Source organism: Amblyomma mixtum, chromosome 8, assembly GCF_055824585.1.
Source record: "Amblyomma mixtum isolate Tamu chromosome 8, ASM5582458v1, whole genome shotgun sequence".
NCBI lineage: Eukaryota > Metazoa > Arthropoda > Arachnida > Ixodida > Ixodidae > Amblyomma > Amblyomma mixtum.
The window spans coordinates 85,096,729-85,122,196 of record NC_143019.1 but is presented as its reverse complement, the minus strand read 5'-3'; the positions used below and the strand labels follow the sequence as shown (position 1 = coordinate 85,122,196).

At 47.4% G+C, this 25,468-nt stretch overlaps 1 protein-coding gene across 1 annotated transcript; it reads right to left on the bottom strand.

The window, feature by feature from the left end:
• Positions 1 to 1,828: 1,828 nt before the first annotated feature.
• LOC149333266 (uncharacterized) lies at positions 1,829 to 25,468 on the bottom strand. The gene is made up of 9 exons (XM_089557690.1): positions 25,208 to 25,468; positions 19,228 to 19,390; positions 18,132 to 18,429; positions 15,832 to 16,149; positions 11,591 to 11,791; positions 10,006 to 10,207; positions 5,199 to 5,464; positions 2,894 to 3,269; positions 1,829 to 2,122 (listed from the first exon to the last, which is right to left on the bottom strand). Exons 1-9 carry the CDS (start codon positions 25,466 to 25,468, stop codon positions 1,829 to 1,831), a joined length of 2,379 nt encoding a protein of 792 aa, XP_089413816.1.

The following is a 25,468-nucleotide window of genomic DNA, read 5'->3' as shown; positions in this document are numbered from 1 at the left end:
ATGTGCATTGTAGTAAAGTGTAAACATAAATAAATATTTATGCAGTATTATTTTTGTGTTGTTCCTGCTAGCGTTTCTATACAATTGAACTGATGCATTGCGTGCATTCTACTGAGGTTGCTCAATCTCCCATCATGGCACTCTTCTATTTCCCTTCCCGAGCGCAGAGTAGCAGGCCAGATATTCAACTTTCCGGCTGGCCTCTCTGCCTTTCCAATCAGTAAACTCATCTGTCTGAGACTCATCTGTCAACAGATTCCTGTGTCTGAAACTCATCTGAGCCAGTTTATTGAAGACAGCACTTAGACCTTATCTTTTCTGGCACTGGGTATGCTAGAACTTGCTGCCAGTTTCCTGCATTGCCCACTTCATATGCATGTGGAAATTTACAGCTTGGCTATAGCTTCCTAGTGTTGCACTATATATTAACTGTCTACAGTGGCAGCTGTTATTGTTCTTGTTCTAGTGGCAGTTATGTGTAGCTGTACATGTAATGGAGCTTAAATATGAGGAACAGTTCATAACGCTGAGTGTGAACTGCAGCGAGGCCTTCAATGTAGTGTCCTCAATATGTACTAAATTAGTCGTTTGTTGCCCTTTTTAGGACATCCTGAGCATGTCCTAACTTCAGACAAATGTCCTGAAAATGCACTACAAAAGGCCTAGGGTGCCCTTTTGAGGATGTTGTCAAAACGTACTGGGGCCGGACAAAACGACTTGTTGAGACCCATTTGAGGATCATTGAAGGACGTCCTGAGGACAACAAAACATCCCAGTGGAGGCATCCTGAGGACATTTTCAGGATGCCTCAGCGTTGTCTGGGTGCGCTCAGGACGGCCCGAGGAGTGTTGTGTCTCTGTGGCCTCACGGCACAGCCTCTCAGGCATGCCACAAGACAGCGTCAGCATGCGAATGAAAGCAGTCTGACATACGTCTTTTCTTCTTCCAGTATGTAATTGTGATTAGAGTGACTGTTTGGGCATAGAAAGCGGTAGTTCAGGTCCCGTGAGTGGTTGAATATTTTGTACATTAAAATATTCCCATGCTGGGCGTGAAGATGTCGTCTTTCTGCATTCTTTCCTTTTGAAAATTCATCTCCGTAATAAGTTTATGTTCTTAGTCCTGTTCGTTGTTTTAAGCCTGCTCCTGAGATTTTTATGGGCTTGCACGGTCAGTTGGAGTTTCCTGGTCTCTTGGCTGCACCGGCTGCAGTTACTGAATACGCCTTCCAGGCATACGGTACTGATTAGGTGCAAATGTGGGAAGTTATGCGTGTCCCTTCTGTTGCCAAAACACACGTTGGAGAATGTGGGCTTGTTCCTTTATCACTTCGGCCCTCAGGGCAGGTTGCCTCAACAGTTGGAGCACGAAGCAGACTCCTCACGTGAGCTGAAGTTCAAGCTGATGTATAGCCACCATCAGGCTATCAAGTCACGACAGAGGCAGCATGAGAGAAGAAATTCAATAAAAAATATTTACTGGACCTAAGAAAACTCAATGCACTGATCCATGTAGTCCAATGTAATATGCCCCCGTTCAAAAATCTTGAACGAAAAATTTGCTGTCCGTATTGCTTAAAATGCAAAGGTCCGAAAATTAGGTTGCAGTTGAATGCTTTGGCATTGTTTCTCCGAGTGACTCAGGTGGTGGACTGCTTGTCGACGTACGCGCAAGTTGATGGCAACGTGGAAAAACTGACTTCGTCTTTTGTAAGTTTTTTCTTACCAAAAACTAGGCAGGAATCGGCGGTGAATGCTCTGTGATGCAGGTTAAACATTTTTTATAACCAGGGATAGAATCTCAATCGGGCGGCAGGTGGCAACAGCTGCTATTCTCCGGGCACGTGGGTCTGGCAGTTTTCCAGGCGGTCGCAGTCGCAGAGGACCTTGCGCTCGCGCTTGCAGCCCATCGCCCGTGAGAATTCCTCGCTCGAGTAGACCACGTCGTTGCACAGGTCGCGGATCACGGGGTCCCCGCAACCGACGAAGCAGTTGAGGCGGAAGAAGAGGTGTACGCGCTCCCTGTCGGTCAACTGGCGCCGCTTACGGGCGTCGGCAGCCCATCTCCTGGACAGGAAGGCGGAGTACAAAGCCGCCCAACGTGCGCCCATGTAGGGCATCACCTGGCGGAGAAGGTGTGAATGCTGAAGCTTAGACAGACAAGGTTATTCCGGCTTAGAGGTATACAAACGCTTTGCCAAATGTAAAAAAGCCCTAAGGGCGTCTTTGAAATAAAAATTTTGAGGGGTGAGGATGACATCCCCCTTCATGTTCAGGAGACCTTGAATGCTGGCGATGCGTAACAAGCTAGACAGAATGGCCCAAGAGCGACCTCTTTGGGGTTTATACTTCTGACAAAAGCTGTAAACGGCGAAAAGAAATCAAATCGCAGAAAGCGTAGCTCACAATGTCTACATACACGTTTCCTCAACTGGGTATTTGTCGTGGCTACTCCTGCATTGGCCGAGATGCAGCTTTCATAGCAAAAAATAGCACCAAAATCTCGCTCACAGGCGCTTTTTAAGATCGGTCGTTCAGTGCGGACTAAACGCGCATTTGAGGTCATCATTCTCAATGAGAACGGAGGATAAAAATGTTTTCAAACTAGGTGTTGTTCTGGCGACCAAAAAGCACTAAATAAGTAGAACTGGGCCAACTGAGTCCGGAATTATTGGGTTCCGCTTTCAGTGAGCTAATGGGCAATGTTTGTTTGAAACTGGTGCTCATGTTTGTTTCAAAACTGCGTTGAAAGTATTTTGAGTTGGTGGCTACCTTGTGTGAGCTCCGGGTACTCCTGCTCGGTAGACGAGCGCTTTAACCACTGAGCCACCGCGGCGGGTACTGCACGTATTCGCTTTATCGTTTTTCAATTATAAGTCATGCCAAACACTCACAGCCTCTGGTGCCACGTATTTCCCCAGGGCAAAGGAGATGGACTCGCTGAAGCACTCGCCCGTGTAGTTGGCCAGCGAGGCCGGCGAGTAGACGGCGGAGTCATCGAAGACAGCCCGCAGGATGAGCGCCGCCACGGTCGGGTAGTGGACGCCCACCTCGTCGTCGCGGAGGGAGAGCACTCCGTGGCCGCACAGGTAGGAAGGCGTTACGAGGAACCAGTCGCCGTCGTAGCCCAGGTGACCCGAGACGACCAAGTCGGCGGCGCGCTCGTTCAACGGGGCTCGGCCGACACGGTTCCGCATCAAAATGGCCAGGTTCCGGAGGAAACTCTCGTTGAGCCGATGGGGAAGGTTGAGCGGCGGCGTCGCCTTGGTCCTCGCTTCGCTGTCACCTGCGCCCCAGAATTAAGCGTTTTAGAGCGAAAAGTTCAACTGCTCCCATGCTGAGCCTGAAGGTCATCTGGCTCTTACATTTGACCTTTAACAGCTGGAGGCGCGCCGCATGTGCAAAATCGTACGTGGCAGGTGCTTCAATCTTCATCTCATGTTCATCGCCACAGATGTGCCATTTAGCAACTAAAAACTGCTGCCGTCAGCCGCTTGGGCCGCTGCAAACGCGAGAAAATATTCTGAACCATCCCGCGTTTGGCTGATAGCATTCATTGCCTAGCTTCTATCGGCGTAGCTATACATTCCACACACATACACATTCTCGCGGGCTGTGCATTGCACATCGACTTCATCAACTAGTACTATCAGACTACTCGAAAGACGGGGGTTCGATCCGAGCCGCGAAGGTCGAATTTCGATGGAGCCGAAATTCTAGAGGCCCGTCTTCTGCGCGATGTCGGTGCACGTTAAAGAATCCAGATTTACGGAGCCCTTCACTACGGCGTCCCTCATAGCCTGAGTCGCTTTGGGAAGTTGAACACCCATAAACTAAGCTAATACTACCATCAAACTAATAATCTCGCCAGACGGGCCGACGACCTAGCGAAGCAAAACAATGAGTCTGCAGTGCCTGCTGGCTTTATGGTTTATTGATAACGTACGCAAATTGTCATTGTAACTTACGCATAGTCAGAACCGCCTCAGAAGTACATCTTAAAGATGCACTAAAGAGGAATTTGAACCCGTTTTTTTACAGCGGACTCAGTCTACACGTTCCGAGCATTCTTAGAAGTTTCGAATTATTTTCCTGTGCGGCCCATTTCCATAATTTAAATCGGATTAAACGTCCCGGCTTTCGCCTTTTTGAAGAAACACCGCAGGAGTCCCGCTCATTTTCTGTTACTTTCATCGTCATAGCAGAAATGCTGTAAACTGAAGAGTAGCAAGAAATCTATATTTCAGTTCACTTCCTTCGGTATAACAGCCCTGTCTTGTAAAAAACGCTGTTGCAACATTCGGGGCGAGATTACGTGCGTAGGCAGTGCCATGTCGTGTTATCGCATCAGCAGACTATAAGGGTTTGTTTAGAGGCAGTTTCTTTGCTACCTGAATTGCCAGTCGACATCTATCCCCCGCCGTGGATATGTGCGATTAAGCCTGAGGAAACCACCATATCATCAGTACTACTGGATATACGGGATGTGCTTGAGCTAGCAGTTGTTACATAGAACTCATTTATGGGTGGTGTTAATTTACTTAGTAAACTTATGACATATTGAAGGACTTCACTTAAGTGATTGGGATGGAAACCATTATTGAGAGGTATAGAGCAAAGTTGCCGAAGGCGGGTGGGATACGTAGCTCAGGGCTCCAGTGGAGCAGTGCTGATTGCCGCGCAGCGTAAACAGCGGCCAGCAATGTATGAGAAATGGCACCACCTCAAGTTGCCGCGATGCAAAGGTCAGCCAGGGTTGATTCGTTCAAAATGCAAGTGTCACTTTCCACTGATCACAAATATTTCATAAGTTTCCGCGCAAATGTGAACAGCAGCCCGTCTTTGTAAGAGGAATCACCCCAGTGAGTGAAAGCCAATGAATAGATGCATGTTTTGCCCTTGCCGCCTGTTATGGCTTTTTCATGACGAACCTGCAAAATGCACGGCATGGCAGCAAATGGTCTGAAGATTTTTTTGCACGTTCCCAGGACACAACAAACAAAGAGTTCTAGGTACGAATCAAATTTTTAAGAGGTTAATCGTGACGTCTCTGCATTTGCGACTAGTGACGTTGCTACCAGGCAGGCAGAAAATTCCGAAATTCCTTACCTGGAGTAAACGAGAGCTCATGGTACTGAGCCATTCTTACTGAGCGTGAACAGGTATCTGTTAGACATTGAAGAAAGAAGTTACATCGACAGGAGAGACATACCGTAATACTTTAGGGGCGACCTCTTCAAGTGGCCCGTGCGGACGACAACGCCGTGGTTGACGCGGTTGTCTCGCATCAGCAGCACCCTTATGTCGGCGAAGAGCCCCGTGACGGAGGCCAGGGCTTCGCGCTTCTGGAAGGCGCTCGCCACCCAGTCCGGGTAGAGGGCGTCGAAATGCGCGGCCGTCAGGCGGAGGCACCAGCGGACGCGCTCGGACCGGTGGGCACGAAGTAGCAGTCCGTACTTCAGTACCTGCTCGTTCACGAGTGGGGGGCGGTAACTTCACTCAACACTAATGGAAATTAAATATAGCACACTGTGCACGGGAGGATTTAAATGGGACAAGGAAATTTATTGCTCACTTTATGGAGGAGTATGGTGGCTGTGCAGTCGTTAAAGATATCTTCCAGTACTTTTACAAACGGCTCTTCTACACCCTTATTTCGCAATGCCTGCATGACTGGTGAGGTTTCCAGTGAGTCAAATGCTTTCTCTGGTTATATCTTGCGCATTTCCCTAACACTTCATTGATAGTGTGAACATGGCATGTTGTCGAGTAGCCTTTAGAAAGCGTGCCTGATCATTTCTTTGGTTGTTTGAAGACTATGGTTGTCCTGACACTATTAGCGATTACCTTGCTAAATACCTGACAGGCAACGAGCAGTAAGCTGATCGGATTCTAATTTTTCAAGTCTCTGACGTCTCCTTTCTTATGGATTAATATTATATTAGCGTTCTTTCAAGCTTCTGATACCCTCGAAGTCAAAAGCTTTAGAGTATACAGGGTGAGCAGTTTTTTCTAGCGCTATATCCTCACCGTCCTTCAACGGATCTGCTGTTACCTGATCCTTGCTTTCCCCTCTGCATGGCTTCTAAGGCTTTCTTTTCTCCCTCTTTTGTTACTGATGGGATGTTCCATTGCTGTGAGCTACCGCCTCTCTGCTTAACATCCTGAGTGCATTGGCTACAGTATAGATTTCTGGTGAAGTCTTCGGTTACATTAACTATCTTACCGATATTTCTAATAACATTGCCCTGTTTATATCTTAACGCATACATCTGATTTTTGCATACGTCTAGTTTCCTCTTCGACGCTTATTAGCGTTGTGCATGTGCCCTGCTTCCGCTTGTGCCGAATAAAATAAAAAAATAAAAATTCGTTAAAAAATAAAAAACTGAAAAATTGGTTTTTGCGCAAAGGAAAAAGGTTTGGTTTGGTATATGGGGTTTAACGTCCCAAAGCGACTAAGGCTAGGAGAGACGCCGTAGTGGAGGGCTCCGGAAATTTCGACCACCTGGGGTTCTTTAACGCGCACTGACATCGCACAGTACACGGGCCTCTAGACAAAGCGCAGCAACACTTAGAATGTTTTGCTTACACCTGAACCGTGAGGCAAGGGGGGAAGGAGGTCATGAAAATGAGAGAAAGATGCTGTAGATGCCGTAGTTTAGGGCTCCAGAATAATGTCGACCACTGGGGAGCTTAAAATGTGCACTGGGATCGCACAGCACATTGGCTGGAGAAGGTTGCTTTGAGGAAAATGAACGACTATCGCGTGATTTGTTGCTTTGCAATTAGCATCGTTTTCAAGCAAGCCGATTCTTCACGCATTCTCGGAATAGTCGCAAAGCACCAGAATAGTTACTACACTCTAAACACGAATTACTTCATAAGGTAGTAAAACGGGAGTAGCACGTCTTTTAGCGCATTCCCTGCCATGGACACGGTATGCTGCCAAAGTACTGGGGTAGACTTTTATCACAAAAAACTCGGAATACTAATGGTTCGCAGCAGAAAAGGATTCATTCAAAACATGAGAAGTCGTTGTAGTTGCGCATATTTTGACCGAGGTTCAAATATTCTCGAACACATAACCGAGCACAACTGGTTCTGCGGTTAAATGTCTCCTGCCAGTGCTAACTGCATCAGGTTACTATGAAATGAGGTCGGAATACGGCTCCTTTTCGAACAACATGGCATTACGAATATTTAATGATCGAAATTTAACCCAGTTCCTGGGCAGCACAACCTGCCTTATTATAAGAGCGCGCGAGAGGAGAGCGTGTGCAACATTCTGGAGCAAAATTTTTTAAAATTCGAAAATTGTAAGACACTTGTTATAGAAATATTGAAGGTATGGCCCATTCTACTGATATGTAGCGAAATCATTCTTTTAAAATATTTACATCGATCGCATCGAACAGTTAACACTGTTCGATCGCATCGAACAGTTAACACTGACATAGTAAACCTAGTGGGGAACGCTTTTGACGGTAGCAAAAACGTTAATATAAAAAAATTGGAGGGTCCCAGTGGATGCGAAGCATGCCCTTAGCGTTTGGAGGCATCTTGACCGCATACACGCCCGGCGCAAAGACGCTGGCGCGGTTGCGGGCACAGGGACTGACGCGACGGCGGGCGCGCGCCGCCTCATCCCTGGCGTGACGTCACATATCACGTGATGCAGCGATGGTGGCGCCGCCGCCGCGTCGCGCGCGACGGCGCGAACCGAAGCGTGGAGGCCTCCGCCGGGCGACGTCCGACGGCGCGATATGAGGCCCCATCTGCAGCCGGTGGGACGTCATCACGTGACGTCATGTCACGTGACCTACTTGAAGGTCAATGGTGGCCACCGCCGGGCGTCGCGCGAAGGCCCGAAACCTACGTTAATATGCTTCGCATAAAAGCAATACTGCCGTCGAGTGGTCTGCGGATATATTAATTGTTGTAGTGAAATCTTACATTAGATGAAAAAATGGTTTTCATAAAAGGTTTCTCGCTCAAAATTGCTTTTGTCCAGAACTGTTAGGTATGTAGTAGTAGTAGTAATAGCAGTAGTAGTAGTAGTAGTAGTAGTAGTAGTAGTAGTAGTGGTTTTTTATTTTTGCATTGAATATGGAAGGTAAAAGAATTTTTTCTACCCCGGCATCTGCTATCGCTCCTGGAAGCACCTGAGCTGGGGCAGCGGAAATAAAGGATAGCAGGCAGTGTGTAGAAGTCAAAAGAAAGGGGGGGGGATAGTAGAAAAGACAGAGGAAGAGGTATGTTACTGCCTTTTTGCTTTCTTGTAGGATAACACATGCCTAAAACGTCGAAGGAATGCATTGTTTTCTGTGTGCCATGGCTGCAGTGCAAAAAAAAAACTAAATAAAAGAGAGAAGACGAGGAGTTCAGTCGAGTGATTCATTCACTTCCCTTGGGATAGCACGTGACCAGGAGAAGTGTTCAGTAAGTTATCTACCTGAATGTGAAAGAATGTTTTCAGACCAAACTGAACTACTCTTTAGTGCAATCCCGCTTTGACATCAACACAGTTCCCGTTAACCTTCAATGATTGGATCCGTGAAGTGTAGGTGGAAACTTCCGTTGTCTAATGTAATGCCTTCATTACTGAAATATAGGGGTCTTCAGTAATAATTCTCTTGCTTGGCATGAATTTTGGTGTTTAAATGCCTTCTGTATGCCAAAGAAAGCATGCCATGGTCTTTCTGCCTGACCTCCGCACAAAATGAATTTTCTTTTTTGCAGTTGGTGACCCTTTGCGATTCCATGCACCACCCTTGTTTAATCTGAAAACCATGTTGGTCGACCGATTTTTCATGATTTATAACTATTCCAGAAACGACGTCTCTTGAATTTTTTTACGTATTTGTAATTTTATCTTGAGCGAGTTGCTGGCGTCATCGTTTGTGCTTAGACGTCAGGATTTCTAGCGTCTACCAGCGACAGATATTTGCGATCATCAAAGCGTCCTGAATGATATTGAAACCATGCGAACTAAAATCTATAATTAAAAAGCTATAATTCTGACTGTAACCCGACGATTGTTCCAAGTTAAAAAGTACATTTTTTTTAAAAGATGCTTCAACGCGCCTCTCTGAACGGAGGTCGACTTCAATGAATTCTCTAACCGATATAAACTGCTCGGTCCAAAAATTCACTTCGAAGTAGGGTGGTGCATAATCCTTTCAATGATTTCTTAATGCGCATTTTCTCCCCCTGTAAGGAACTGAATCAGTGAAAGAAGCTCCAATCCCCTCATTTACTATGTAGACACTCATTGCAGCGCACTTGTCATCCATTCACTTCCAGTATTTTCATCACATCGACTTGCTGCTGTGTATGCTGCATGTCCAGATTTGTCCAACCTGTTCTGAAACTATCAGCTCTTCAAAATTAATACAACATACCCCTGTAGGCAACTTACTGAGCACCCCTCAAATTTTACACTGGATGAATGGGTATCAATGATTTTAGCATGGCTAAAATGATGCTAGAAAAACAGCTTGCTTATTCTTGCTTCCCAAAAAACTCGGTTTGGTAATTGTATATTTTTATATTACTTTGGCCGCGCTAAATGTTTGGTCACGATTAGTGCACGGCCAGAAACCGAGGCCAAGTACGCTTCACCAGGAACAAAGCTATGTCCTTAATCACTAGCGCACCTAACGTAATATTACTGTGCAGACGAATCGCAGACACAAGTCGTTGTCGGGTCTCCACAAATATATTTGCCTGGACGCGCTCAGTCACACGGGAACGGGACAGCGTTCCGCCGACATGCCGTTAAGCAGCCACGAAATTCAGACTGCGCGTGCTTGGCAGGCGCGCTGGGGCTGTCATCGTCTTCTGCGGCCGGACCACGATGTTGCGCTATATTACTTACGCTCTGACCATAATTCATGGCAATGTTCAAAGTACCAGTGTGGTGAACCGCCACCTTGTGAACCAGAAAGAAGGTATTTCCATGCTAGTGGTCCGTGACTAAGATTATTGTATTGGATATGCCTACCTGCGATAGCAACACTGTCAAGGCGTAGACAGCTGCAGTGGATAGCGGTGCCGACTGCAGTCTCTCGACAACAGCGTCAATTCTGGTACCTCCGCGAAGGTTTCTAGCCCTCTGGGTGGTTGGGTTATCCGGACGAAGAGTTTTGCCCAGCTCCTCGCTCGCATTCAATAGTGGCACCGCGCTATGCCTGTACGGGCCAGCTCTGAAAAGGAAAATTACCCACACAGGAGAAGGCATGCTGATGACATGATATAGCTCGTGACAAGGTTGATAGATGGGAGAAAATTGGCTTCGTAGGTTAACGCACGGGTATCTATTTATTTATTTATTTATTTATTTATTTATTTCGTGTACCCTCAGGGCCAGAGGCATTATAGAGGGGAGTGGTTACAAAAATTTAAGAAAAAAAAAATGTACAGTGCAGCAAACTAATTAGTAATACAAAAATGATTGCTCCTAGTTATACATTATTAGCTGTTGGGTTCTTGGTGTGCTGGTTAATAGTATATAATACACAAAATACACAAAATACAGCGCAGCAATACAGTGAAAAACAAACAAACAAAACGCTCGTACAAAAAACAACAATAATATAGAATTAAAAAAAAAGATGATGCTCCTACTTATACGAAGTTTTCTAATGCTGTTTTGAAGCGTTGGTTGTCAGTAATGGTAGCAGTAGATGCAGGAAGGTGATTCCACTCAGCAGCTGTGCGCGGAAGAAATGACTGAAACATGGCATTGGTTTTGCAAAATGGAATTCCGACTTTGTTATTGTGATCTAGCCTTGATGAAATGTATTGGGGAGGGGAGATCAGTTCGTGGCGAAGTGAAGGATGATAAAATATCTTGTGAAAAAGTGAGAGTCTAAGGGTAAATAAGAACACTCCAACAACTCGACAAATGCTGCACTACGAACTAAATTTATTATTACGAAAGCATTATACGGCTCATCAGTCAGAAAAGTTACAGTTACAGTTATGTAGCCCCGTCCTGTCCTCATCTTTCTGTGTCCTGTTTCAACGCTACGTTTTTTCGTTCAGATTATGTATGACCAACTGGCCCCACAGTGTACTCTGTTAAAGTTAGTTACTGCGCTATTTCCTTTCCTCAAAAATCACTAATTATTTAATCATACCCGCCGAAGTGTGTTGCTTCCCCAGCGAAATCATGTGCACATGGCGCGCTTAGGCGCATGTGCCCGTGTTCTTCGAGTCTCACTGATCCGGAGTTACTATCATTCCCAATTTCTTGCGCGGTTTACAACGCGTTTGTTAACTTTACAGCCGTTCTAGTAAAGTGCAGCTGATTTCGTCGTAGCCACCGCAAAACGACGGATAAGCGAAACCACATAATACATGACTACGTAGTAAATTTTGGTTCCATGAAACTTCCCTGTTCTTCGGGCTAAGTTAAAGCTGATACCGCATAGTTCGTACGAGCAATGCAAAAAAGTTTTGTTAGTGCTTTTCCTACTCCTGAAAATATGGTGTTAGAAAAAAACTAATAAACGTCCAGTGTCCGGGAGGCACAGTCTAAGGTAGGTGGGCTGAGGCCCACGAATTAGAGCTGGACGCATTCTTACTGCGAAGTTTGCTCGGGCGCTGCTCGAATCTTCTCCACGTAGCGGTCCAGCTCGAACAGCAGGTGAAACTCGTGCTTGAAATTCACGTTGAGCGCCGGCAGTGCTCCCAGCAGATATTCGCTCATCTTGGAATGCGATAGAAGTGTGGAGATCAGGGTCTCACCCATCTCGGTGTGGGTGGTGCCTTGCCTCACCGTGACGCTGAAGAAAAGGAGAAATAATGAATTAGAGGTCGTGATTATCACAACCGCGCTCAATTTTCGCACCGAGTATCGTTTAACTGTTACGTAACAAAGAGCGTACATGAGAATGTTCCGCTGAACTAGGGTGCCGAAAGGAGTTTTTATTCGCAGTCAAATCTCTTATGTACAAAAACACGGTTAAGAGTGAGACAAGCTCTCCATCAGACTGTCGTGAGGTTAAATGAGTATGGACTTCAAATTTTAGCTTACGTGTTTTCTTTTTGTTTTGTAGTGATACGCTAGACATTAACATACATGATTCACACCGTAGTGTTCTCTTGCGACCGCTGAATACTTTATAACTGAATTTCCTCGGTGATACTCTTTCGTTTCAGACTTCAAAACCGAGCGATGCTTATGACAACGTGTTTAGGTAATGTCAAGCATGAAACAAAACTGCAATATATCAACTGATGCGTCGTTTTGATTCACTGCAGCGCTTTACTCAGCTCGCCTCAACAGCCTGAATGTCAATAAACGACTTATCAGAGATGATATTGCAGACTTTTTTATGCTTCACGTGGCCTAAACCGAACTTTGATGCAACAGCCATGGTTCGTTCGATGAAAGAGCAAAATGTATTACTTGATAGAAGTAATTAAATTATAAATTACTAAGCAGTCGTTGGCGAATATCACGTGGTTATCCATGTGTACACATGTTAACGCATTATTGCAGAGAACAAAACATGAAACTAAAATTAGGTGTCTGTACTCTTCTAAACAAACGCTAATGACAAATAAAAGTCGGCCTCTATAGATATACTGCGGAATTCTAAGACAGGGCGACCATTTTCACCGAAAATGATTTTATGAGCTAGAAGGCTAAAAACCAAAATCCAAGTGTCGCCATCACCGCCCGAATTCGGAAGTAAACTGCGTCCGTAGACATTTTTCCCCGCTGGGGATCTCAGGGGCTATGCTAGGTCACCGCATCAAAACGGCGTGTCGTTTTAAAGCGAAAGCTTTACTACTTGCACTTTCAGCCTTTACCGTGGCGCGGCGGTGCCACCATTGACCTTTAGTTGACTTCTGTGTGACGTCATGTGTGACATCACGCCGAAGAGAAGGGCGACCGACTCGCGCCGTCGCAAGCCGCGGCGGTGCCACCACCGGCGCCTAACTCCTGCCCTCTCCGCTAGGAGCGTAACAGGTGTTGTGACGTCACGCCGAAGAGAAGGGCGACCGACTCGCGCCGTCGCAAGCCGCGGCGGTGCCACCACCGGCGCCTAACTCCTGCGCTCTCCGCTAGGAGCGCAACAGGCGTTGTGACGTCACTCCGAAGAGAACGGCGACCGACTCGCGCCGTCGCAAGCCGCAGCGGTGCCACCACCGGCGCTTAACTCCTGCGCTCTCCGCTAGTAGCGCGATTGTGGCGTTACGCTGAAGAGATTAGGCTCGACTCACGTCGCTAGAAAGCAGTAGCTGTGCCAACCACCAGCGGCTTAACACTGCTTCGCGATCTCGCGCCGTCCGTCTGCGACGGCGGTGCACATGAACGGCGGCCTGACTGGACTGGATTGTACTGGATTGGATTAGAATAGATTAGATTAGATTAGATTAGATTGGATTGGATTGCATTGGATTGGATTGGATTGTATAACAGATGCATCGCCACAAGTCTAACCACAAGCACCACCACCAGCTACACTACCAGCAGAACCATGGTGTAGGTACGGATATTGCTTTCGCAATTACCGGGCTTAACCAAGCTAAGCCACAACGAATTTTTTGCTGTGGACGTCACGAGTTTAAATCGAGTGGTAGAAAAATTTTCTAGTCCATTTTCTTCAACGATAAATTGGTTTTTGCTGCCGAAGAAACGTTATCATGCCTAACGAGAGACAGAACATCATTTTTTAGTGCGAACAACAATTCGATGGCGCTGCCCTCAGTGTCCCCTTTTACATGTTGACAGCGAGAGCTGTTATCCGCACATCACCCGCCAACCGACGCGTCGCCCTGCTCACACCTCGACCGTGTCACCACCCTGTGCTTGTGCCCGGAGCCTCGTGCTATCTTCGTCGTCACTGAGTGGTACGCGCGGTTGTACGAAGCCTGGAAACACCTCGAAACGCCTTACGGGCAATGCATGGAACCGGGAGGACAAAGCTTGCAAACATGCGGTAGGTTGCAAACAGTGCACGCTCTAGGGACGCTCTGCGGATTGTTGGTTAAAATAATCATCATCATCCCGACTACGTCGACTGAAGGGCAGAGGCCTTTTCCATATCTCTCCAATTAATCTTGTCCTGCGCCACCTGCGGCCACCCTATCCCAGCAAACTTCTTGATCTTATCCACTCACCTAACTTTATTCCGCCCCCTGATACACTCTCCTACTCTTGGAATCAAGTCCGTTACCCTTAACGAACATCGGTTATATTGCCTTCGCATTGCATGCCCTGTCCAAGCCCACTTCTGCCTCTTTATTTCGACCAGGATGTTATTAACTCGCGTTTATTCTCTCACCCACTCTGCCCTCTTCCTGTCTCTTAATCTTATATCTATAATTATCCTTTCCATAGGTCGCTGCAATGTACTTAAGTTAAGCTTAACCCTGTTCGTTAGTCTCAACGCTTCTACTCCGTAGGTGAGTGCCGGTAAGATACAGCTTCTGTGTACTTTTCTCTTGGGGGATACTACTGATCTGAGAGAACCTGACAAATGCGCTCCACGCTATTCTTATTTTAGTAATATCACTGTCGTGATCCGGCTGTGACGTCACTAGCTGCCCTAAGTAAAGGTATTAATTCACCAATGCCGAATGTCTATTGCGTTGTGCTGAAACTTGCATGCAGCAGCATTACGTAAGCGCCTCTTGTTTTTTGTTCCTGCCATTTATATAGCAGCGGAGAACTTCGTGAAACGGGTTGCTGCTTTTTTTTCTTACCTCCTCCGTAATTTGTAGTCGACATAAAGAAATATACTTGCGGTTATCATTGCAACATACCTCACAAAACGAAAGGCCATTTGCGGCTCTGGTACGCGGACTTCGTTACGAACTTTGCTATCGGCCGCACTTAAGCTTGGCCAATGGATTTCGACGTGACACAGATGAAGTTGCCGTAGTCTAAAAATGATTGGTTTCGAGTCAGCAGAATGAGAACAAACATTTCTTGCTGTGGCGATTACTATACCTTTACAAAAAAAGAAACAGTCGCCGAAGAAAGAAAAAGAACCAAAGGGCCATCAAGCGTTTTCCATCGCTTTGAATAGTGCACTGTATAAAGGAAAGGAATAAAAAAGGAGTAAGCTCACCTCTTGATCATCTCACCATGCCCTAGGTAGTAGTAGTAGTGGTTTTTATTTTGCATTTAATATGGAAGGTAAAAGAATTTTTTCTACCCCGGCATCTGCTATCGCTGCTGGAGGAGCTGGGGCAGCGGAAATAAAGGATAGCAGGCAGTGTGTAGAAGTGAAAATAAAGATGGGAGGGAATAGTAGAAAGGACAGGGAGAGCCTAGGTAGATTTCCATAAATAAAAATAGGGAATACGTGCGGCTGGAAAGGGGAACAAGTGCCCTCTTAAAAACGTTCGAAGTTCCAGCAGTACGAAGATACTAACCTAGATTTCAATCTCCTCGGTTTGCTAACCCGTTTAAAAAACTTCCTCTCTTTGCTAATTTCATCAAGTTACTATGCTTTTCAGTGAGAATTTATTACCTCTGAACTGACTGGTTGTGTGAAGGCATGGGTTTCCTTTATCCTTCCAGCCTTTGTGTAGTGCTGCCAACTTTGTTTTCTGCGCCTCGGGTTTTATAAAATATGTGAACGATTCTGGCTAAAAATCACGGAAAAAATTTTGGAAATGATACAGACGAAATATTCCGACCACCACTGGCAAGAAGAATGGTTGCCTACTTTAGATTCATGCAGTCCCTAAATGCTAGCGCGGGGGGTCTCAGGACCTTTCTCAGTACTTGTGGGGGGTCTGAGACCCACAGAGACACCCTGATTTTAAGTACTAACGCTGCAGAACCTCGAAGTTTTTCGCGTACCGGATGAACGACGGCAGTCCCGTCTTGTGGGTGGCTTCAAGGACGAGGTTCATCAGGGCGTCGAAGGCGGTCACGTTGAGCCAAGTGCGCGTGTCTAGGCCCAGGACCACGGTGACCTCGGAGACGCTGTCGGCCCAGTCGCGCCCTCCCGTGGCCATCGCGTGGCAGCTGTTGTGGAAGACTGCCATCTGGTGTAGGGCGGCCGCTCGCAGGTCGGACAACGGTGGCACGGTGGCGGCTTTGGTGAGGAGTGTCTCGTGGACGCGGATGTTAAAGGACTCCACATGCTCCTCGAGGTACGACGGTCTGTTCTTGTATCTGCGCATACATGGAGACCAAAATCTCAATTATTTCTCGAACCCCAAGCACCATACAGCGTAAATAATAACCACAGTACATGAGCCAGCGTTCAGGTTTGCCGAGCGGGGTGCACGGCAAGCTCGGCACAACACGTTGGACACTTCTTTGGACCATAGTACAGTGTATACCATGTATGCTATTTCAGTTTTTTTATGCAAATTTCGGTGGGTGAACGATGAGCTTTATTTATAGTATTGCCGCAGAAAACAAACCGTAACTATTATCCCTGGTCTGTTGTACGAACAACCCGCTTTATCTATTTAAATATGACCCTGAAAAAGTTCAATGCCGTCTTGCCACTGAACATGTTTACTGGCGGCTGCGGATATCCTACCCGCGTCATATACAGAGTGATCGTTTTAAACTTTACGGCTTTCGTGTTAAAAATGTATGATGATCAAGAGGTGGATGGTTCCTTTCTGCGGCAAAAGTGAAAGGTCAGTTTTCTGGTGAATTTAGATGTCCTGCCAATAGTACATTAACTGGCTACACGCGCTGCACAGACCATTGAAATTTACACTAAAAGAAAAAGTTCGTTTACATTTCCTGTCAATAGTTCATTTATTGGCTGCACCCACTGCAGAGAACATTAAACTTTACATTAAATGAAATAGTCCTTTTCCATTTGCTGCAAATAGTACACTAATTGGCTACACCCGCTGAAGAGACCATTCAACTTTACATTACAAGCAATAGTCCGTGAACATTTCGTGCCCACAGTAAATTAATTGATTACACCCACTACAGAGACAGTTAAAGTTTACATGAAGAAAATAAGGAGACAGCAGCTACTCTACTAAATAAATAGAAAATCTGCAGTTTTTCAATTATGGTTGCGACATATTACAATCGCTACTCTGATGACAATGGATTCGAGTGCACCAGTTCATGGAACTTGCTGAAGTTATGCAGAATTTATAGAAAAATTCTGCACCTTTGAACTTGATTCCGAAAGGGAGCGCATAGATCTGGATGGCAGTGCTGCCGATAATAACGTGTCAGGAACTGACGACGCTCAGCTGCACCCGTTCAAGATTCTGTGCATAACTTTGAGACGGGCAGTCGTGAGTGCGGAAGACAGGCACTCGAGCTGCAATGTCACTTCTCCTATGGGTAGTGCGCGGGCAATGCAATATCACAAGATACTTCATTTTTCCATAATAATACTCGCGTTTTGGCCAAGCCTTCGTTCTGTCTTACTAATAATGATGCCGGTGATCAAGCCATATATTTCTCAGTATTTTAGAGGGAGATGTTGTCTAAAAACTAGCTTTGAGAATACTATGAGTTTTGCGCAAGACTAAAAAAGCTTAGGCGGTAGACGACATTTGATATCGTGCTGCCAAAGAGCGCCACAGGTTTGTCTTCGGGCATTTTATATCTTCCCACATCTCTTCCTCAGGACATGCTTCTATCCAGTCATGCTAACAAAACTCGTCCTTACCGACCCTTATAACGATGCCTACTGTAGTATGCCCGGCAGTGCTGCAATATTTTAATCCGGCTTTTAACGGGGAGTGTCCGCCGCATTGTGGATGCGCGTTCTCGGACGTGTACCACATGGTGTGGGCATGCCCTTACAACTCTGCTTATCCCCTTTCCCCCTCCTACCCGAGAGAGCTGGGAGGCTGCCCTGCTCGGCTGCTCTACGTTAGAGAGCCAAAGAGCCCTCGTGGTATAGGGCCCGAGCTGCCGCGGTAGCCACAAGGGTCCCGGACAAGGGACCCCTCCTAGAATTTGTTAAGGGGCTGGCCCTTAAGGCCGGTCCCCACTGTCTCCTGTAAATAGCCCAAAATAAATCTTTTCCACCACTACCACCAACGAGCTGTTAGTGCTGATAAATAAGAGTGGATGTGGCAACCTCTGCCGCATCGTGAATCATGGTACCCCAGACGCACTCACAGACGTCAAAGCGATTGTGAAGACGCGAGGGTGCTTACCGGGGCACCCAGTTTCCGCATACGCTCTCGTAGAAATCGTCACAGGGGTCAGCGTCTGCCTTCATGGAGAGCTTCATTCGGTCCAGGGTGTCGCGACACGCGTCGCTCGAGTTGTCCTCGCCGCACAGGTCGAGCAGCGTCTCCGAGATGTCGACGAAGGCCTGGGCGGCTCGGCGCGCCCCGCTCCTCGTAGCCAGCAGCCCCAGACCGGCGCCCGCTATCACCAGGGGCAGGACCACGACGGCGCAGCAGATGGTCACGGTGTAGCAGTTGCTCGAGCCCTGCCTCCTTGGCACCTCTGCGTCGTGCACGACAGAAACGGTTAGAAAGGAAAGCAGGCCTTTAAGAGCAGAGTGATTAAGCGCTATAAATTTAGTTTCCTGCACAGTGACTCGGAGTACAGAAATTTAGGAAAGTCAATGCGTCTTTTAAGGGATCAGAAACCTCCGTTACATAACGAGAAAGGGAAATTTGAAGCAATTTTAAGAAATTTTAAGACCACAAGGATAAGGCTTAAGGGGACCCTGAAAAGGGTGCATGAGGTTGGCTATAATACGCTTGCATTATGTTGAATATAGGCCACCGAGCGTTCATGCCCTGTAGAATACTTCGAAAGCGGGCCGATCGTTTACAATGCGCGCTTCGGCAGGCAGCGGATGGGCCGAGTTGGGGGGGGGAGCGCCGACATTTCAGTGTGCAAAAGTGGAGAGGAGAGAAAACGGCGCAAAAACGCGGAAATTAAAATTTTAACCGCAGTGAACTCAGCTTCCACGAAACGCATTAGAATGAATTTTGGGGAGGATATTTGTGAAGCGGCGTCTTTAATATCCTAGGCATACCACAGCATCACTCAGTGCTCCTTTCAGAGCCCCTCTAAATGTGCACACAGACATAGTAAGCTGTCAGCAGTAGCTGATAAGGGCATTGTTGTGGAGCATATCTGTATTTATGCTGTATGGCGTGCGTATATCACTACACGACTGCCTTGCATAGTTTCATAGTTTCGCGGGAAAGAGTAGTTCCTGATGAACTCGTTTTCACAGCTCTGGTTGCGGCAGCTGGGCGTTTCTAGTGGAAGCAAAGCGCAAATCGTCACCTGTCGGGACGAGATCGGCCTCGGCGCCCTTGTTGGCCATGGCGTTGACGCGTCGGCGTTGTGTCACGTGACTACGTTGGCTCTCGTGGCTGCTCTCTGCGCCGCCTGTGCTCTCGCTCACCGAGTTTGATTCTGCTGACCGACCGGTGGCCGTGTGGTGTTCCTGGGCAGTGAAGCGGAAGTCAGGGGAAAAAAAGAGAGGAGTAATATTACTCTATGCACATTCACAACAGCAGTACGCGGAAAAGTAGTGCACAACCACTAGCGTCTGACCGTGTTAATAAAACCGAGGTGAAATCGCGGCACTCTATGTTATATGGATTAGTCGCTTGAAAAAAAGCGCCAGTAACACCGCAAGGTCCTCGTGAGCCTTCAGAATAAAAATTAGCTAGTAGATTGACGGTTGTAGGTGACGCAACCTTTTACATACTAGTACGTCTCTCTGCAGGCACAGATCAATTAGGACTAATAATATAAACCTGCGACCATTAACAAGTACTTATACCCGACGACCTATCGCTGTGTAGTGTACTGCGAGAAATATTAGGGTGTAAAATGGATCTCGGAAAGTACATCAACGTACTGTGAGTAACTTGCAGCTGTACCTGTATCTCCCATGCATTAATATGTCCTTGCACATGTTTTTTAATGCGTTAGCATTAGAACGCCCATCACAGCAAAAAGTGTCCGACATTGGCGGGTGAAGAAAGAGGAGGAAGGGAAAGAGAAAGTGGGAGAGGGAAGAGAGTTTGAGGAAGCGACGGCTTGCGGATGAGAAAGGGTAGGGGAGAAGGGGGGTTGGTACAGAGAAAGAAGGAGTACAATACTGAAGGTGCGAACACACTAGCGGAAAAACGCGCGGCACGCCGCTGGCGGCGCAGCCCCCGCTGCGAAAGGGACGACCACACCGGCGGCAAAGAGTACGCGGGAAAGCGCCGCCGCGCAAAGCTCCCTTTGTGCCAAACCGGTCGAGAAGGAAGGAAGGAAGGAAAAACTTTATTTTACTCTAGTCCTTTTTCCTGCGGTTTGGGAGCATCTTCAGAGACGTTTTCTCCTTGATTTGACCCCCAGGAGTCTTCTCTGTCGAAGTCGTCCGCCTCTAATCAGTGGTCGGTTGCCCTCAGTCCAGGGCTCCGCTGGCCACTGCCGCCCGTTGAGCTCGCTGTACCAGACCTTCTTGGTCTTCACAGCGGTCGCTGGACAGCAGAGTCTCCCACTGCTCCGCACTCGGGTTTTGTATTTTGGGGACCACGTCTATCTTTTGGCAGGCCCATGTGATGTGATAGAGAGTAGGTTTTCCGTCGCACCAGGGACATTTGTCCGCGTATATGGTAGGGTGCATTTTGTTTAATATATGTAGGTTTGGGAAAGAGCCTGTTTGTAATTGTCTCCAAGTGACAGCTTCCTCTCTGCTGAGAGATTTGTGCGGTGGGGGATACCGCAATCTTCTGCCTCTGTAGTTTTGTAGTATGGCCGAGTAATCCCTGGGTGCTGGCGCGAGTTCCGCGGGCTCATCGGATGCTCGGAAAGTAATGTATCCTCGAGCTATCCTGTCGGCCTCTTGGTTCCCTGCCACCCCCGTGTGCCCCGGTACCCACACAATTTTGTGTGGGATCTTGTCGCTTTGTTCTTCCTGGTTTTTAATTCTGTCGCTCGCTGCGAGGAGTATACGGAGCGCGTGACGACCTATCCTGCCATTCATGTAATTTCGGCAGGCTGTTTGAGAGTCGGTGAGTATTGTTAGCGACCGCCCGGTTCTATAGCCCTCCGCCACCGCTAGAGCAACCGCTACTTCCTCGGACTCTGCAGCTGTGCAGCCTCGGAGAGACGCGCTGGTCATTTCGCGTAAAGACGAATCGACCACCGCCGCCACAGCGATTTTGGTGTCTCCTCCTCTCCAAGACGCGTCTGCATACACGGTCGTGGCTTGAGGAGCGTATGTTCTTTCGATGAAGTCGGCCCTCGCTTCTCTTCTGCCTCGATGGAGGTTGGGATCCATGTTTTTTGGTATTGGCGCTACCTTGAGGGTCTTGCGAAGCTCGTCGGGGATGGTTGCCGTCCTCGTCATTTCTCGCATCTGCTCGCGGTATCCGAGCCTCTGCAGGAGCGCTCTTCCAGTCGTTGTCTGCAACAGCCTGAGTTTTTGCGACTCAAGCTGCGCCTCTCGTAGCTCCTCAAAGGTGTTATGTAATCCCAGGGCCATGAGTTTTTCGGTTGACGTGTTGCGCGGAAGTCGGAGCGCTGTCTTATACGCTTTGCGTAGCAGGGCATCCGCTTGTTGTATTTCGTTTTTGTTGAGGCACTGGTAGGGTAGGCTGTACGTGATTCTACTAACTACAAGGCTTCTGACTAGTTTGAGTGTGTCCTCTTCACGCATGCCATGTCGCCTGTTGGTGATGCGGGTGATCATGCGTGAGACTTGTAGTGTTGTTGCTTTGAGCAGGGTAAAAGTGTGAGTACTGCGCTGGTTGGATTGAACCCACATGCCTAAAATTCTTATTGTTGTCTTTTCGGGTATGGGTGTCCCGTCAAGGTAGACGTTGAGTTTTAGGTCCTCGTTGGTTGGGACGGTCCGGTTTTGCTTGCCTCTCCAGACTCTCAGCAGTTCCGATTTCTCGGTCGAGCATGCGAGTCCTCTTTCTGCGAGGTATTGCTCTACACAAGAGGCCGCTTGCTGTAGCCTTTCTTCCTTCTCTCCGAGACAACCCGTATTTGTCCAGACTGTTATATCGTCAGCATACATTGCATGCCTGATGCCTTCGATGTTCTCTAGTTTTCGAGCTAGGCCTATCATAGCTATGTTGAAAAGTAAGGGGGAGATAACTGACCCTTGGGGTGTTCCCTTATTTGGAGTGCGAATTTTGTCCGATCGAAGGTCTCCTATGCCGATGGTGGCAGTTCTATCGGACAGGAAGGCTTTGACGAAGCCGTGGATTCTGCGCCCGCAATCCAGCTTGTCTAGGCCCGTAAGGATCGCTTCGTGGCTGACGTTATCGAATGCCCCTTTGATCCCCTTTGGTCGAGATCCGCGATTCTGCGGGAGCGCGCGTGGCACCGCCGCCGCCGCTGGCATGTAACTTTAGTAGGAGCCAAGAGGTGGCGACACAGACGCTCCCCACGTGACAAAGCCGGGCGCCCGTCATTGGTCTCCCCGCTCCGCGGCACGCGGCAAGCCGCCGAAAATGGATCCTCGACCCATTCGCTGCGCGGCAGATCAACCGGCCGTGGCAGCAGTGATGCCAACCCTAGGGATTTATCCCTAGATCTAGGGGTTTTTTCTCTGCTTCAGGGATCTAGCGTTTTTTTTGTGAAATCTAGGGATTTTGAGAGGGTCTAAGCGGCTTAATGGCAGGTGTATCTGATTATTTTGCGCTTGGAACAGAAAAAAACTATGAAAAATGCTAATTACTACTCCTTTACTTTTAATGTTCTGCCTAGCCGAGAGAGGGCGAAAGCAGTTCTGCAACGCGAAATTATCGACTGCTGCACAGGGAGGAAAAACGAAACCATGTGACTTTCAAACTTTGTAAGGAATCACTTCCTGATTTTGTAATTACCAATCCTACATCTGTATCATTGCTGTAGAACTATAACAAGATTACATTTTTGGTTATGTCAGTTTCTCGTGATGTCAATCCTTAGTAGCTCCAAAACTATTTTAGTAGCTCCAAAACTATTTGACGGTCTTTGATTGCGACTATGATTAATAACTAACTGTGAGGTAAGATAAGCCATTTCACCGCTTCTGAATGTTCTCTATGTGGCGAGAAGGGGTCTTTCATGAATTCAAACATTTTCGTCTTTCTGTGTGCCTTTTAAAACAATCTTTAAAACAACCCTTAATGGTGTCTGAATAAAATACTTTCATGTGTTGACGGGGCTTAGCGGAAAATGCCAGCTCTGTCAACTTGAGATCAACTGCATTTATTTTTTGCAAAGGGCTGCATAGGTTCTTTGCGCGTAATGATCAGCCGGCTGAAGGAGCAGCTGGCGCCATCTGTGGGCCCTCTATGTAAGGTAAAAGTACAAAAAAAAAACAAAGAAAAAAGCTGTAATTGTGGCTAACACGCTTTTATTTATCTCTGACAAAATGTATAACCAATGGACAAAACAGTGAACTGCGCTGAGACTTTGTTAAAGCTGAAATGGTCGCATTAACAATTAAACAATTATAGGCTAGGGATTTTTCTTCAATCTAGGGATTTTTTGAGGTTGAATTTAGGGATAAAACGTTCACCTGAGTTGGCATCACTGCGTGGCAGTGTGGCAGCAGGTTTCGCGACGAGCGCCTCGCCGCCGGCAGCGCTCCACGTACGGTTTTCCGCCAGTGTGTCCGTACCTTTAAGCTTACGCATAATCTGCCGCATGAATGGTGTTGATCGTCTGTCAATTTTTGTGCCTGCTTTTCTCCTCCCACTGTTTAAAACAGAGGGAGAACTTTCTGTAGTAAAGGTTCAATGATGTCTAATTGGTTGCACATTCTGTAAGAATGAAGACGTCCTGTACTAATGCACGTGAACAAAACGGGAGAAAAACGACACAGAAATCATACTCGTCTCTTTTGTTTTGTCTATGTGAAATTATTTGCGCCAAGGTCGTTTTATTCCAAGTTTTAAGATGCCATAACAACTAGCCCGGCAACATGCCTTACTGAGTCTGGGGAGATCGTTAAAAATTGCGTGCTCCTAGAGGAAGAAAAAAAACTGCAGTTACGGCAAGATGATAACTGCCATCTTCAAGGGCGAAAAACGCAGAGCGTGATCCGCTCTTTGGGGGCGTCTCTTAAACATAGCATCATCTTAGGCATCGTCGGCTCAAACCAGGCGAAGTCTGCTAAAAAGACTTGACCAGGGCTGAGGAGCTTGTTTCTTTTTTTTTCTTTTTGTCTTGACATCATGACGTGATGACTTGTTTCAAAGGGTAGCCGTCATGTCTATTATCATCATAGTTTGGTTTAGGTTTGGTTTATGGGGTTTAACGTCCTAAAGCAACTCAGGCTATGAGAGACGCCGTAGTGAAGGGCTCCGGAAATTTCGACCACCTGGGGTTCTTTAACGTGCACTGACATCGCACAGTACACGGGCCTCTTCATAGTCATTGTGGTTTTGTGCCGTTGACAGAATGTTATCCAGCAGCAGAAGTAACAGAGAACACTTTTTGATAGAACATAACAGATAATCATGGCAGTATAAATGATTTTGTTACGCATTGTGGGGCTTTAAATCCAATAATAAGCACATGACCTCTGAGGGAGACCGTAGTGGAAGGCTCACAATAAATCTCGACCACCTCGGTTTGGTTGGTTCGTTTGGTTTATTGGGGTTTAGCGTCCCGAAGCAACTCAGGCTATGAGGGACGCCGTAGTGAAGAGCTCCGGAAATTTCGACAACCTGGGGTTCTTTAACGTGCACTGACATCGCACAGTACACGGGCCTCTTCATAGTCATTGTGGTTTTGTGCCGTTGACAGAATGTTATCCAGCAGCAGAAGTAACAGAGAACACTTTTTGATAGCACATAACAGATAATCATGGCAGTATAAATGATTTTGTTACGCATTGTGTGGCTTTAAATCCACTAATAAGCACATGACCTCTGAGGGAGACCGTAGTGGAAGGCTCAGAATAAATCTCGACCACCTCGGTTTGGTTGGTTCGTTTGGTTTATTGGGGTTTAGCGTCCCGAAGCAACTCAGGCTATGAGGGACGCCGTAGTGAAGGGCTCCGGAAATTTCGACAACCTGGGGTTCTTTACCTCGGGTTCTTTATCATGTAATGACATCGCACAGCACAAAGCTGCCCTTTCCATTATTTGGCCTGCATTGCAATGCTGACGCGTAGCCGGGATTGAATCACCGGGCCCCGAGCTCAGCGGTCGAACGCCATAATTCGCCGCGGAGGGTACAGGAATTTGTTTTAAGGCCGAAAGGAAGCGACTCTTTATCTGGAAATCCTGTAATGCGCGGAATCCATGTGGCATACCTGGTTACAACTGTCGGTGCTGGAAGGCAGCACGCGGTACTCGCTGCCTGCCTGCGCCACGATGGATGCTGCGCTGGCCAGATCGGGGTCCGCGGCAGGGTCGCCGATGTTGCTGCTATGGGCGCCGTCCTGGAGCCTCCGCGAAGGCGGCACTGCCGCCTGCTCTTGTTGCCACGTTGCAGCTACCGGAACGCGCTGGGGCGCTTCCACGAAGTCGCCGGGTGCCAGGTCTTGGTTAGCGTCCGCCGACCGGTCTTCCAT

What these genes read in the sequence shown, in the direction of transcription:
- LOC149333266 (XM_089557690.1), bottom strand. Translation starts at nt 25,468, where the DNA reads ATGGAAGACCGGTCGGCGGACGCTAACCAAGACCTGGCACCCGGCGAC. An exon ending in TGCGGAAACTGGGTGCCCCG is followed by an intron (nt 16,150 to 18,131) that starts GTAAGCACCCTC and finishes ATGTATGCGCAG; the next exon opens with ATACAAGAACAGACCGTCGT. An exon ending in TATTACGGTATGTCTCTCCT is followed by an intron (nt 3,270 to 5,198) that starts GTCGATGTAACT and finishes CAGCGAAGCGAG; the next exon opens with GACCAAGGCGACGCCGCCGC.